This window comes from Perissodus microlepis, chromosome 18 (genome assembly GCF_051167445.1).
Source record: "Perissodus microlepis isolate ML-2025 ecotype Zambia chromosome 18, ASM5116744v1, whole genome shotgun sequence".
Classification (NCBI taxonomy): domain Eukaryota; kingdom Metazoa; phylum Chordata; class Actinopteri; order Cichliformes; family Cichlidae; genus Perissodus; species Perissodus microlepis.
In genome coordinates, this window is record NC_140478.1 from 22,930,759 (window position 1) to 22,943,666 (window position 12,908).

Consider the following 12,908-nt stretch of genomic DNA (forward strand, 5'->3'; position numbering starts at 1 on the left):
TCAAACATTAGTGTATTCATTAGTCAATTTTAAATATAATAAAATACTACTAGTGAAATAATTTAGTAATAATAGTAGAAAATGTGTTCAAAGGCAGAGATACTTTCATCTTGTTTGTGGATTTTTGTGGATTTTTGCTTTTCCCCACCTCAGATTTCACAGTGATTTTGACATTATGTTTTTAGCAAAATACCTTGTGAAATATTAAGAAGATTAAATCTGGGTTAAGATGACTCTAATGTGTTTTATCCAACACCTCTAGCAATTCAGTTTCATATCAGTTATCAGTTCAAGTGTTATCATCTATCATCCTTGACATTTCCAGTTGTAGCACAAGTTAGATGGCCTTTTTGTTATAAAAATACAGACATTACTTTAAAAAATACATTTTAAAATGCATTCACTTTTAATGCAGTGCTATCACCAACACTAAAATTATGCTGTGGTAAAGAATATGCCTAAATAAATGAACAATGTAAATCAGATTGTGAGACTTTGAACCCCTGCACTTAATACAACCATGGCTACGGACTCTTAGTCTTCATTTATTTTTGTCTGTGAGCATGCTGAGACTTTTAAATCTCTGCTGCAGATATCCTCTGCTGAAATAGTCACAGTCTGTAAATATTGTCTCCAAAATTCCTGGACAGACTGAAATGGAGTCGACTTAATAGGAGCAGGGGGGATTTTTTCCAGACACTTTCAATAACATAGACAATCTATTCTGGCAGGGAAGCACCTTGGCAACTTCCAAACCATTTCAATTGTGTCTAATCTCTCCGGTTCGCTTCTTTTTTTAAGCCGAGGCTGAGCTCTGTTCCGTTGCAAATACCCAACATCTGTGCATTTAACGGCGCATACATTGGCTGGGGCCTGTTTTCCAGTGCATCACTCAAAACCACTTCATAATGTACAAAACCTGCACGAGTAAGAAAAAACATCTTTGAATCAGACAAACCATCATCCACTCAAAGCGAACGTGATTGGAGCAGGTTTGCTTTTTTTTTCTTCCGTCACTCATTGCTGTTTGAAACTGTCTACTGCTTGCTGCAAAAACACGGTTGTCTTTAGAAAAAAAAAAAAAGTTCAGCAACACGCTGGACATCCTTCCTGGCGTGATGTGTCAATCCTCCCACTCAGACAAAATATCCCAGAGCTATTAAAAACACCTCATCCCGGACAAGCCCCCACGCATGTGAGTCAAACCAAAATGTGGTGAATTCTGAGCCAAGAAGGATTTTACAACCCTTTTTTAAAATATGCATCGAAGAAGAGAATTGGAAAAGGCCTCCATTCATCATGCTCTGACTGTGTTTTAGTAGATATGGCAAGGATGCAGAAGATCTTGTGTCTTCACAGAGGTCTGTCAGCAAACATGCCGCCAGCGTCTGCCTGCAGGCCTGTTTGTCTCTGAGGCCGCACACTGAGGATAGAAACTGCTTTAATCCTGCAGTGTGCTTATGAGTTATCTCAGATCTTACATCACAGCTGTTGTCCAGCTGTGATGTAAGATCTGAAACTGTCAAAAGTATAATTTATACTACTTTTCTTATATAAAATCAACAGACAATCTTGAAAAAAATCCAAACATATTTTGGCATTTTCTAACATGAAACTTTGATTTGTAATGTAATGCATCAACACATCAGACTATATTTTCAACACTGTTTTATCATGTGAACATTTCCATTCACTCAGTTATACACTAACACACACTTGTAGAAACATACTCATAACATACATCCTTGACAATTTAACATAAAACGAGTATTTGCAGTTTTCTAATATGTCCAGGTGAAAGGATGAGCTGGATGTGGTTTTGTTTGTTTCCTGTTGTCAACAGATCCCCTGAAAAGATCAAAATGAATGATTTGTACTAGGCTTTGTCTGTGTTTATTCAAAACCTGATGCATGTTATTCATCTGCTCCCAAGAGCTCCACTGAAAAATATTCTGAGTCACACTCTTTAACCGGCTGACTAATTTCTTCTTTTATCATCAACATGGATGCTGTGGTTTATTTTCACTGGAGTCTCCATTCACTATCCGGCTGCCATAAATACTGCTGTTTGAGTAGTGTTTGCTTACTTAGTGTGCTGCAGTTTTAGAAAATTATGTTTTTTTAAAGCCACATATATTATACATATGCAGTGTGATCCTATAGAAGGCCAGGATCACACTACACAATAGTCACCCAGTAAGAGCTCAGTCCTGGGACTAAAAATGGACTGCTTTAACCCATGGGGTGTTTTGTAGTGACCTATTGGAGAATACAACTTCTCTTTGTCTTTGTAAAACCTTCCACCACGTGTTGTGGATCTTCTTCTCAGTTTTGGTTTAGATGTTTTTCCATGAGAATTGTTGACAGTATCAACGATCTAGAATGTCTTTTATGTAAAAACCTCTTAACATCCACCAGATTGGATGGTGATCTGTTTAGGGTTATGTTTAGGATGTCTCTGAACCACAGGCTAATAAGCAGGTTTCAGATTCTATCAGTAACCTTTAAGATGTGGTTTCATACATGTGTTCGGACCTTCTATTATAACTAATGTAGCTCCTCTATTATAAGAGGAGCTAACCTTTTTCTTATTTTTTCTTATATACAAGGTATGGTCAAAAAGCTCCAGGAACACTATCGTAAGATAACAAAACAAACAAACACAAAAACATACCTGATTTAATTTAAAATTGGAGACTGACTTCCTTGGTGGTACTTGCTGGTAATTAGAATTGGACCTCCAGCTATGACCCAGCAGTTTTCAGTTGAAGCGTCCTAAGTTTCCAAGCCCGATGGCGACACTTCAGGTCAGGAGTGTGATGACGAGTTTTTGGAGGGGGTTTGGAGGGTGCTCCATGAATTCACCCGTCATGTCCAGACTATCAACATGGAGTTCTACAGTAACATCCTAAGTTGTCTGCAGGACGACGACAGACGTTATAAAACATCACTACTTTGCCTGTTGGCTTTGAAGCGTCAACTTTAGTGTTTTGGTTGCCATGGTTTTTCAAGCCTGATTTGCAGAGCATTTGATCATATCTCATGTACAGTTTTACAGTGGTTGATATTCATATGACCAAAGTTTCAAATAATAATGTCACTGTATGTGGAAGTACTGTACTCCCTGTGATCCACAAGATCAGGCATCAGACTGCTCTAAATGCGTGGTCAGCTTTTTTCCCCTAATATGGTCACGCCTAATATATCAGGCTCTGGGTGTGAGCAGACCAGCCTGATTCAACGTGATGTTTAAGGAAGGGCAGCCAATCACTGATGAAAACCAGGGGACCTTGTTTTGAACTGGTAATCACACAAAACTCCTCTAGTAGAGAGGAAGAACAAATCATGGAGCTGACAATGAACAACATTAAACCTTATCCCTAAAAGAGTTTCCCCAAAAGAGTGGATGTTATAAGGTTAAATAAAACTCTAGATGTTAATAATGTGCACATAATAGTAACAAAAATCAGAAAAAAACATTAACAACGACATCAAATGACAAACAATACACACATTTCAAGCGAGTAAGTAGCACTTAAAGGAACAAACGTGTCTACGAACAGTACTTGTATTTGTTAAGAAAAACAAACCAAAACATAATTTGTAACCAATCGTAGCACATTTCTAGAAATACACAATCAAGTAATTCTGATGACATCATTAGTTCCATATACAAAGTTTGTGTAAACTAATTTTGCATTTATTCTGAATAAATGCAACCCCAAGACTTCATAGCAGGAATGTAGCTCACCATTACAATACAACATTTTACCAATTGCATAAACCTTTTTTCACTGATGTCGTTGAGCCTGTGCAGTACAGACGGGGTCTTACTGCCAAACTTCTGCATGTTTCCAGAAAAATTAATATTTCAACCCCTGAAAACAGATAAAGAGAAAATCATTAAGCATTAGGAATTAGAATAAAATATATTTGATACAGCTTTGATGCAACAACCTGATAGTTTTCACTAAAACATTTCTGGGAAATGTCCCAGATTTTTGGAACCACTAATTTAAACTAATTTGGATAACATATATAAAGAGACATCTCGTGTTGACTTAATCTGAAATATTTACCAAATGAATCATTCATTCCAGTTCAATAAATTGAATGTGGTGTTTAAAATGTCCAGAGTAAAAAAACACAGCCTACAGTCACATGAAAAGGAAAGTGTTTGCAGTACGAGTGCAGTCCTGTGAAAACCTAAGATACAAACCTAAGATGTGCTTTCATCTTTTTTTCTTTTTGGTTTCTTCTTCTTCTTTTTTTTTAAAAGAAAGAATAGACTTTCTCCTGTTAGCCCTTCCAAATAAACCACGTTCAATCTTTTTTCAAAGTGGTGTTGTGAACTTTAATCTTTTAAATGCTAAGTGTGGCCTGTAGAGTCGGAGATGCAGCTGTCTGTTTTTTTGCTGTTTCTCTGAGAATTGCAGTCTGACCTTGAATTTGCTGAGATGTCAACTCCTAGGAAGATTGTGGCACTGGGTTAACACAGACCAACAAACTGATAAAGCTTCTGCTTGCTCACATTTGCTGTTGATCAGTTAATCAAATCTATTCAATTAGCAGCACTTTAGCTGCTACTTACCTTCCTAATTCCTATGAAAACAGGGTGGACTTGGTTTTTCACAGGACTGCACTGAGCCCTCTAAAAAGCATTGTTTTTCACTCGAATCTATGCTACGATCATGCTCAGAGAAACCCTCTTATAATACCTCATTATTCGACAGTTGCGTGTCTGAACATAAACGCCTGTGTAAGTAATATCACATCTCACTGCGTTGTTGTTGAAGTCTGACTCCAGGATGTGGAAATTGGGATTGACTGTAACCTGACAAAAAAATAAATAAATCATGAATAAATTCTGTAGCAGGAGGTTATAAACATTTATTTCTGTGTTGTGAAATACACATACAGAGAATGAACATGTGACACACCTTCAAGATGTAGTTTCCTGGAGGCACATCAGTGATGTCAATCCACTGACAGTCGATGTTGGCAGCGTAGATGTCATGGCAACCTGGGCTCAGACCCTACAAAACACAGTCACCTCAGTGAGGTTTATAACTTGAACAGGCGCACGCATATCTGTCATAAGAAAGCATTAACCTTAAACATTATATAGAGTCAGAATCACAGAGCTCATACAAAAGATACAATAAATATTCCTGTGGCAACAGGATGTTTCGTTTTATTGGAATAAACCAATGTTCTAGTTAGAAAAACATTTCTCTGAAGTGGATTTGGAGGATTTGCAAAAGACAAAAAACACAAAAGTATCTTTATTTCTAATGTGATAAACTAAACAGAAGGATCAGAAGTCTGTTGAATAGCTTATGAACTTTTTTCCATTGTTACATGTTTTTCTTTTTTTCTGTGTGTGTTATTTTATTACTCAACCTCTCATTTCAAATACCTCTTCCCGTTTCTCCTGTTTGATTGCGTGCTCCGCCCTAATGCGTCCCACTGCCTCTGTCTTTCCTGTGTATTTAAGCTGTATGTCTTCCCGTTTTTCCCTTCCAGACTGTCTTAGTGTGCACTTTGCGTTCCAGCATGCTCTTAATGAACGTTGCCTTGTGTTTTCTACCCATTTCTGTTTCCTGGTATCTGCTTTTGTCTGTCTGGATTCATCACCTTTTACCTCAATAAAGACTCGTATTTTCTCTTCATAAAAGTATCTGGGCCTTCAGAATAACGCAAATGAACACTTGCAGTTGTTTTCCTATTGAAAGTCCTACCCATTCTTACTTTTCTTGTTTAGCTCTTATTTGCTATTTAAAGTGGCTCTCCACTGATTTTACAGCTCAAGTATATTTACTCATCATGGTGAGTGGCTGTGAACACAGCTGTTTAATGTCGTCTGTGGCTCTGAAGGAGCTTTGTGAAATAAATGGCGAGAAGCCTGCGAGCCAGTTCAGTCAACTCAAGCAGCATTGCTTCAGACACACGTGACATGTCTCACTTTCCTCACATCACCCTCCCAATTTGGCGGTTTGTTTAAGCTTCATAATTTGCAATCTCTGTCCTGCACTGCTGCTCCTTCCACTTCCTTAAAATCTGCCTGTGCATATTTAAGTATCAGGCATGGTAGTGTGCCGGAAGTGTGTAAGTGCTGTGCACAGCTTTACAGATCCACATTGTCAGGGGGCAGGGTCAAAACTCTGTAGAGGAACCGGTGAGCTACTTTACATGTTTTTGCTGTTGGGCCTGATGCAGTCATAGTATACAAAGAATGTGTCTGTACCGGAGTTACTGTAGTTTTTTAATTTGTTTTTTATTTTTATTTCGATTTGATATGTTTTTTTTTCAGTTTCTTTACAGAGTGAGTTTTCATATTGCATTTTAGTTTGTAAAATTTTAGTTTTAGTTTAGTTTTTATTCATTTCAGTCATAGTTCTAGTTTTGTTTTTTAATTTTCATTGCATGGAGAGAGGCAATATTTAGGAAAATCAATGCAATACAAATACTGACTCATTGTCTTGTAGACATTCAGAGCTTCAGTAAATGCCCATCAATGCCTCTTCAGGCATTAATCAAAGTAACAGATACTAAAACTAATGATGTTTTCTCTACATTTACATATTTTATTGGAGTTAGTTTTCCAAGTTCACGAAATCATTTCAGTCTGCTATTTTTTCCCCCAAAAGTCTAGTTTTTATCTATTATTTTATTTTATTTTATTTATTTATATTTATCCATGATGGGTTTTTTTCTTGTTTCTCCTTCAGTTTATTTAGCCAATCAGCTTTCTACCTATGGTTAGCGACATCATCTTTGGGCTGCAAGCCGTTGGTTTTCTGGAGGACTTTGCATAAATGTGTCTGTGTAGTCTCTGTACTGGCTGAATTGTGTGAAGCTAGAGCTTTGGATGGATGTTTCACAGACACATGAAGCCATAATTCCTGCATTACTCATCACTTCCAGGTTTTTACATGTAACAGATTTGCAGGGAGAGTATATTTTTCTGCTGCTGTAATAAATCATTTTACACCCAGCTTGTCTGATTGAGCTGATCTCACCATGAACTTGAAGACCTCAAATATACCAGAATCCTGGAGAGTCCAATGCAAAAAATGTGTTTATTTAGTCAAATACTGCTTGAGTTTTGCACAAAGGTGGTGATAGTTGATATATAGCAAGTCTCTACTGCTGTTTTAGTCTTTACTTTACAGGGTAGTTCAGAGAGTGGGGGAACAACACCCAGGAAATAGCCTGAAGCAAAGTAGACTTCAGCCTCCATGCTTCACCTGAGGTGCATAGGTCAGCGATAGCAGTAGCTTTAAATTTAAGTGCATGTAAAAGTATCTCCGTCACAAATCTCTTTTTACCAGATCGGGAATGATGCATCTCATCTCAACTTTAAACCTTCACTTCACAAAGCTCTTAAGACTTTGCATGTCTACTGCTGACCTATCCCACAAAGGTATGGAGGGTTCTTCCTGTTAAAAAAGACTTTATCTCCACACTGCCCTCAAATGAAGTTGGGCTATGAAATCTTGCGAGAACTGTTGTAAATCCGCAAGCATCCCGACTCAGAAAATGAATAGGTGGATGAATGTTTTAAATAAAATTAAACCTAACTGAGCTGAGCGTCTTCTTTCTTTATCTGTTTCCTCAGCTCTCGTGTAAAACAGATATCAATCCGTGCGGCGTTATATCACATAACATATGATGGTGTGTTACCTGCGTATGAGCTGTACAGGCGTAGCGTCGCCTGAATCCAGGATCACAGTTCGTGTCCTCCAGACAGAAACTGGCCTTGTGTCCCTCGGCCACTTTACGTCCTGTGATAGCATCCAGCAGATCGTAGTTGCTGAAGGCGTCCATGCTGTGGTAGTGTCTGTGGGTGCAAAAGAGATGGAAAAAAAATCAATAGCGGATATTTTGTTATGGCTCAGGAATGTCTAAAAAACCCGCAATTTTATTGTCTTATGTGAATTTTGAGGGTTTGGTGTTCTTCCTAGTTCGCCATATCTGAATGGCTAATCCCTTTTTAAAATTTTTTTTTTAAGAAAAAGGATTTAGGAGTCATCAAACTCACTGGTGACAGCTGTGCCAGTCCCACTGATATCTGGGCTTGAAAGGGAGGAAGTCAGCGGTGCCTTGGTTCTTCACTTTCTGTGGAAACCGCAGGAGGACTCTGAAGTCGATGTCTCGCACAGCAGGTCCATAAGCCGATCTTGGATGAATCACAGGAGAAAAAGGTGTAAGCTGCATTGGAAAAGTGCTACTGGCTGAGCTCCCAGGTCTAGTTTTCTTAAAAGTAACAGAGCGCAAAGGGTTTGTTCCATTGTGCTTAATGCTTTTGGGAAAACCAAACCAGAACATTTATGTCTTGGCAGGACATGATGTTGGACAATCATGATGGACAATCATTGCTACGTAATATGATCAAATACTTTTGTAACTCGCTTAACAAAACAGTTATCCCAGCATGCTTAACAGCTTACACTGGCATAATTGAATGCAACCCTAAAACAACTAAAAGTTGTTCTTAAGCATGTAAAACGATTCCCCACTGAGAAAAAAACAAAACAAAGGACATAAGTATGCGTGTCTGCCTCAGTGTCTACGTGCTGCTCTGTTCATACTGAAGAAGTGAATCACTTCTGGCACCTCAGATTACCTGGCCAGACAGTTCTCCTCAGCCGCACAGCGAAGCGCATACATCTGCATGCGCTGGACATAGGTACCTGCTTGGATGGCATATGGGTCTGGCACAAGGTCTGGCAGTCCTGTTGGGAGGAGATTAAATGGACAGTCCAAGTTTTTTTTTTTTTCCTCCTGACATCTTAATGTTCCCAACTTATTCATGCTGAGAATAATCCACAGAAATAGACACCCTGAAAATGTAAGCTGCTTTGTGTTTGTTGGCATAATTTAACATGTTTCACATTCCTTACAGCTCCAAAAGCCAAATAAGACTTTTTTTTCTCTCGCTCCTTGGCTTTTTGTTTAAGGTGAGACATAAAGTTATGAAAATTGTCCTTAAATAATCAAACAAGCACATGATTTTAAATATAACAGTGTTTTTGTGTGTCCATAGAACCGTTACATGAATGTAAAGCCAGTAATATTCATGCCAAATAATGGATAAAAAGCTGTTTTAAAGTAGTGGCCAAATTAACACTGAAACAGGTTTTTCTTGCTGGAATTATATTATTTTAAAATATTGATCACAGACACAGTTTCTTAATCCACTCTTAATTTTAATAATTTACATTGCAAATCTATCCATTTGGCTAACTATATAAAATATAAAATTTGAAGAACAGCTAACAAATATCAGGGATGTCAAACTCATTTTACATCGTGGACGTTCATGTGAAGTGGGCCTGATCAGTGAAACGAAATGATTAAGGTGTAAAGGCTCTGTCTTGTTATCATAAATTTAGAATATAAAGTTTTCATTAATTCACAGAAAATGTACTTTTATGTAGTATGAATGGATCAATAGCAAAAACTGTAAAACTTAATAAATTACTCTTAAAAGTTCAAAATCTGAACTATCCTTTACACTGTCCCGTGGGCCAGACAGAGGCCTTATGTCTGACACCCCTGATCTACATAATCTGACTTCTCTAATATTATATAAATGGAACACTTGACCTACCGTTTTGGAAATATCCTGTGCCGTACCCTGTGCCAGGCGGACGGAGGGTGCGAGCCGCTGACCTCCCTCTGGTCGGATACATGTTGTAGAAAACAGAATTCCTGTGGTTTTTAAGCGGGTTTCGAGGGTCGTCATTGACCATGTCCTCTCCATTGCTGTTTTCCTCAGTAAGTGCAGGAAATACAGCCGGTGCCTCAGACTCATTTTCCAGACCTGACGGGTGTGCTGAGATGGAGCGATCAGTCTGAGCAGATTGCCTGGAGACGGGCGTCACCTCCGGCCCCGCGCGTAACTGTTGGTTTTGCGCACCAGGTCCGGATTCACCTATTCTAGTATGTAGTGCGGTATTATCCACAGTGACAGAACCTCCATTACCGCCGGAAAAATCTATTGAACTCCCCGGTGAAGAGTCGTTCGTGGTTCTGGTGAATTCACCATTAAAATGGTGTGCGCCTGGATGTCTTACAACTGCTGCTGTAGGGCGTTCAAGTCGCTGTCTGAACCCTGACGCGTGACGATTCACGGGCGCATACGGTCTAACATCGTGTCCAGGTGTGAGAAGTCCCGACTGTGCACTGTTATCAGTCCTGAACTGTCTGGAGTCAGTTGGTCCGGTTCTCACAAGCGTCATTCTTCTGCGCGCTCCAGACATCTGGCTCCCGGTACCATCCCTCCGACTGCTCACGTAAACCCTCGACTGGCTGGTGGACCGATACGGAGCCTGGTACTCCAGCCCAGTGCTCATTAAACTGTAAACCTGCCCGTTGTTCTCCCATTGAATCCGGTGCCGCCAGGGGCCAACCGTGCGCTGCTGCCCAAAGCTGAGGGGGAGTAGTCCTTGGAAAATATATAAAAATAAAAGTGACCGTTTAGCCATGGCAATTAAACTTAATAAATTAAAGCCCACGCGTAAGTTAGCAAACATCACGTAAGTTTGCGCGCACAGACGTTGAAGCTTCGTGGAGAATGGATTAAAATCGGCAGTGCGCTTCCAGTTTCAGCTCTGACACAAAACAACATAGCACTTCTCAGGAGGACTGAGAGCTGGAGAGGAGAGGAGGGCTGAATCCTTTTTTCCCGGCTCGTTTGTCGAATTCAGTCCAGTTACTGTCACTAAGTCAAGCTTCTAAAGAATTTAACCCATCCCTTGCTGTGGTTACGTGCGGTTAGACAAGTACGTTTGCTGAGTAAATTTCACGCAAGGGTGTAAACTTAACTCAGCCAAATGCATCACCTCGAGCTGGTAAAGCTTAGGGAACACTAAAGAACACAACAGGATATGAGTTGTTGTGTTTAAGTAATATTTTTTGTTGAGCAGAACTTACTTTTTTATTTCAATATCACTCCTTGTTATTTGACACGTTGATCACGGCTAAAATGCGAAAAAGCTAAAGATATCTTTATATGGAGTTAAAAAGTCACGCACGTCCAGTTTATCAAGCTAAAAAAAAAAACAAACGAACAAAAAAACAACAACAAAACAACGATAACAGCTGACAGTTTCAAATGAAACATGAAGACATGGCACAATCTGGAAAAAACTTCACATTGCGTAAATAGTCTTATTGACCACAAGGTGGCACTTTGCATCTGTATCAGATCATCCCAGTTTGCAGTGCCCTAACAGCTATCACGGAGGGAGCCCGTTCCCATAAAATATGTCCATCTTTTCTTTTGTCATTTATGACTATAACTCTTTTTTAAGGCTAGCTGCACAGCTTTTAAACACGCTTCTGTTTGTTATGCTCAAAGGTGTTTCTTTGGGGATTTCTTTTCAAAGCCTAACAATGGTCAGTGCCTTCATTGTTCAGCTATACCTTTTTTTTTTTTTTTTTTAATTAATATATTACCAAATGAATAATACAAGCAAGCTATTATGTTTAATCTGATTATAGATTTAAATCCTACATAATGTAAATATATTTTGCATCTTTTCTGTTTTATTACAGCTAAGACTATGATCTGTCTTTACAAATTTTGAATCCACTCTTTAAAAACAAAATACAGTTCATTCGCCCTTATCTGGAGCAGAACAGTATCATGTATATTTAGCTGAAACTGCACCACATGGTATTTGAAAGTGAGGTGGGGATTTTATCGCAAGGGGTTAAAGTTAGGTTTAAGATGGAGTGGGGTGTTGTGTAACAGTGTGAAGTTGGCTCAATGGGTCTGCAAGGCTGCAGTTGGACCTGATAGTAGCTGTGTTCAACACACAAGCTGCTTGGGTTCAAGCTTAAACACACGTTTGGTGTATACTATTATACCTTTTTTTTAATTAAGTGTGCCAGAAATGCTGGCGTCTACCACTGCTGCTCTGGACTTTCTGCCCCACGATGCTCTCTGCCAGCTACACAACAGCAGAGCCTGAAGGTAAGCAGGTCAAAGCTCAAGGCACAATGTTAAGATTGTTACGATGAGCTAGTATGTCCCAATCACATTGTATGAACTGCTATAACAGTACGAACCTTGTGAGAGGATCTGCAGTAAGGACTGAAAGAAAAACATCAGTCTGCTATTAGGAGCTCAACAGGTGTCTTAAACATCAGCAATTACAAGACGCAGTGACTACGCACAATAACGAAACACTGTCTTATTCCAGACAAGTCCAATATATTAAAATGATTATATAAGTCTCGTTTCAAGCGCCCTATTTTTTAAACTACAGTAAGAAAAACCACTCAGCAACACAGAAAGTGGGAAGAAATTAGAGAACCATGGACCAGCACATGGACGTTTGTGCTGCTGTGTTAGTTCCCTTTAAGTCAGACGTTTTCTGATTGGCTGTCCCATGCAAACAGAAGGTGTGAAGTTTTTGGCTCACAAGAAGTTCCTTTATGTCTACCCAATATTAGAACTTTATTGTTTTTTGTAATATTGTGACAGAAAAAGGGAGAGCACAGTACTTTCAAACATTAAAGAAAAAACATTTTTAAAAAAAAGAACAGGGACATAAATACAGATAATACTTCATTGTGACAAACAAATATACTTTGATAGTTTCTTTTACTGCGTGTCTTAAGTTTTAAACCTGAAAATTAGCTGAGAGTTTGATTAACATCAGCAGGATCTTTTTTTCAGGTAAGGTATGAGTTAGATATGGGTCACGAACAGGTTAAAAGACACTGACATATGGAGAAGTGCTGCTGAAGTGTCGCAGTATCTTTCCTCTGCCAAAAAGGGCATCGAGATGGTGAGCCTTCATGCTTTTCTATTCTTAGCTGGAGAAACCTTCTCTCTTCCAAAGTCTGGCACCGCCCCTGCATCTAGATTTATAAGAGACGCAGATCCTTGG

General features: G+C 39.0%; 1 protein-coding gene across 1 annotated transcript; it reads right to left on the reverse strand.

Moving 5' to 3' along the window:
- Positions 1-3,417: 3,417 nt before the first annotated feature.
- Positions 3,418-10,714, reverse strand: loxl5b (lysyl oxidase-like 5b). The gene is made up of 7 exons (XM_084911954.1): positions 9,617-10,714; positions 8,630-8,738; positions 8,045-8,182; positions 7,687-7,843; positions 4,941-5,036; positions 4,719-4,834; positions 3,418-3,878 (listed from the first exon to the last, which is right to left on the reverse strand). Exons 1-7 carry the CDS (start codon positions 10,539-10,541, stop codon positions 3,872-3,874), a joined length of 1,548 nt encoding a protein of 515 aa, XP_084768080.1. The 5' UTR covers positions 10,542-10,714; the 3' UTR covers positions 3,418-3,871.
- Between the last annotated feature and the right edge of the window lie 2,194 nt (positions 10,715-12,908).

What these genes read in the sequence shown, in the direction of transcription:
- loxl5b (XM_084911954.1), bottom strand. Translation starts at nt 10,541, where the DNA reads ATGTTTGCTAACTTACGCGTGGGCTTTAATTTATTAAGTTTAATTGCC. An exon ending in GACTGGCACAGCTGTCACCA is followed by an intron (nt 7,844 to 8,044) that starts GTGAGTTTGATG and finishes TTGCACCCACAG; the next exon opens with ACACTACCACAGCATGGACG. An exon ending in CCTGTACAGCTCATACGCAG is followed by an intron (nt 5,037 to 7,686) that starts GTAACACACCAT and finishes TGTGTTTTGTAG; the next exon opens with GGTCTGAGCCCAGGTTGCCA.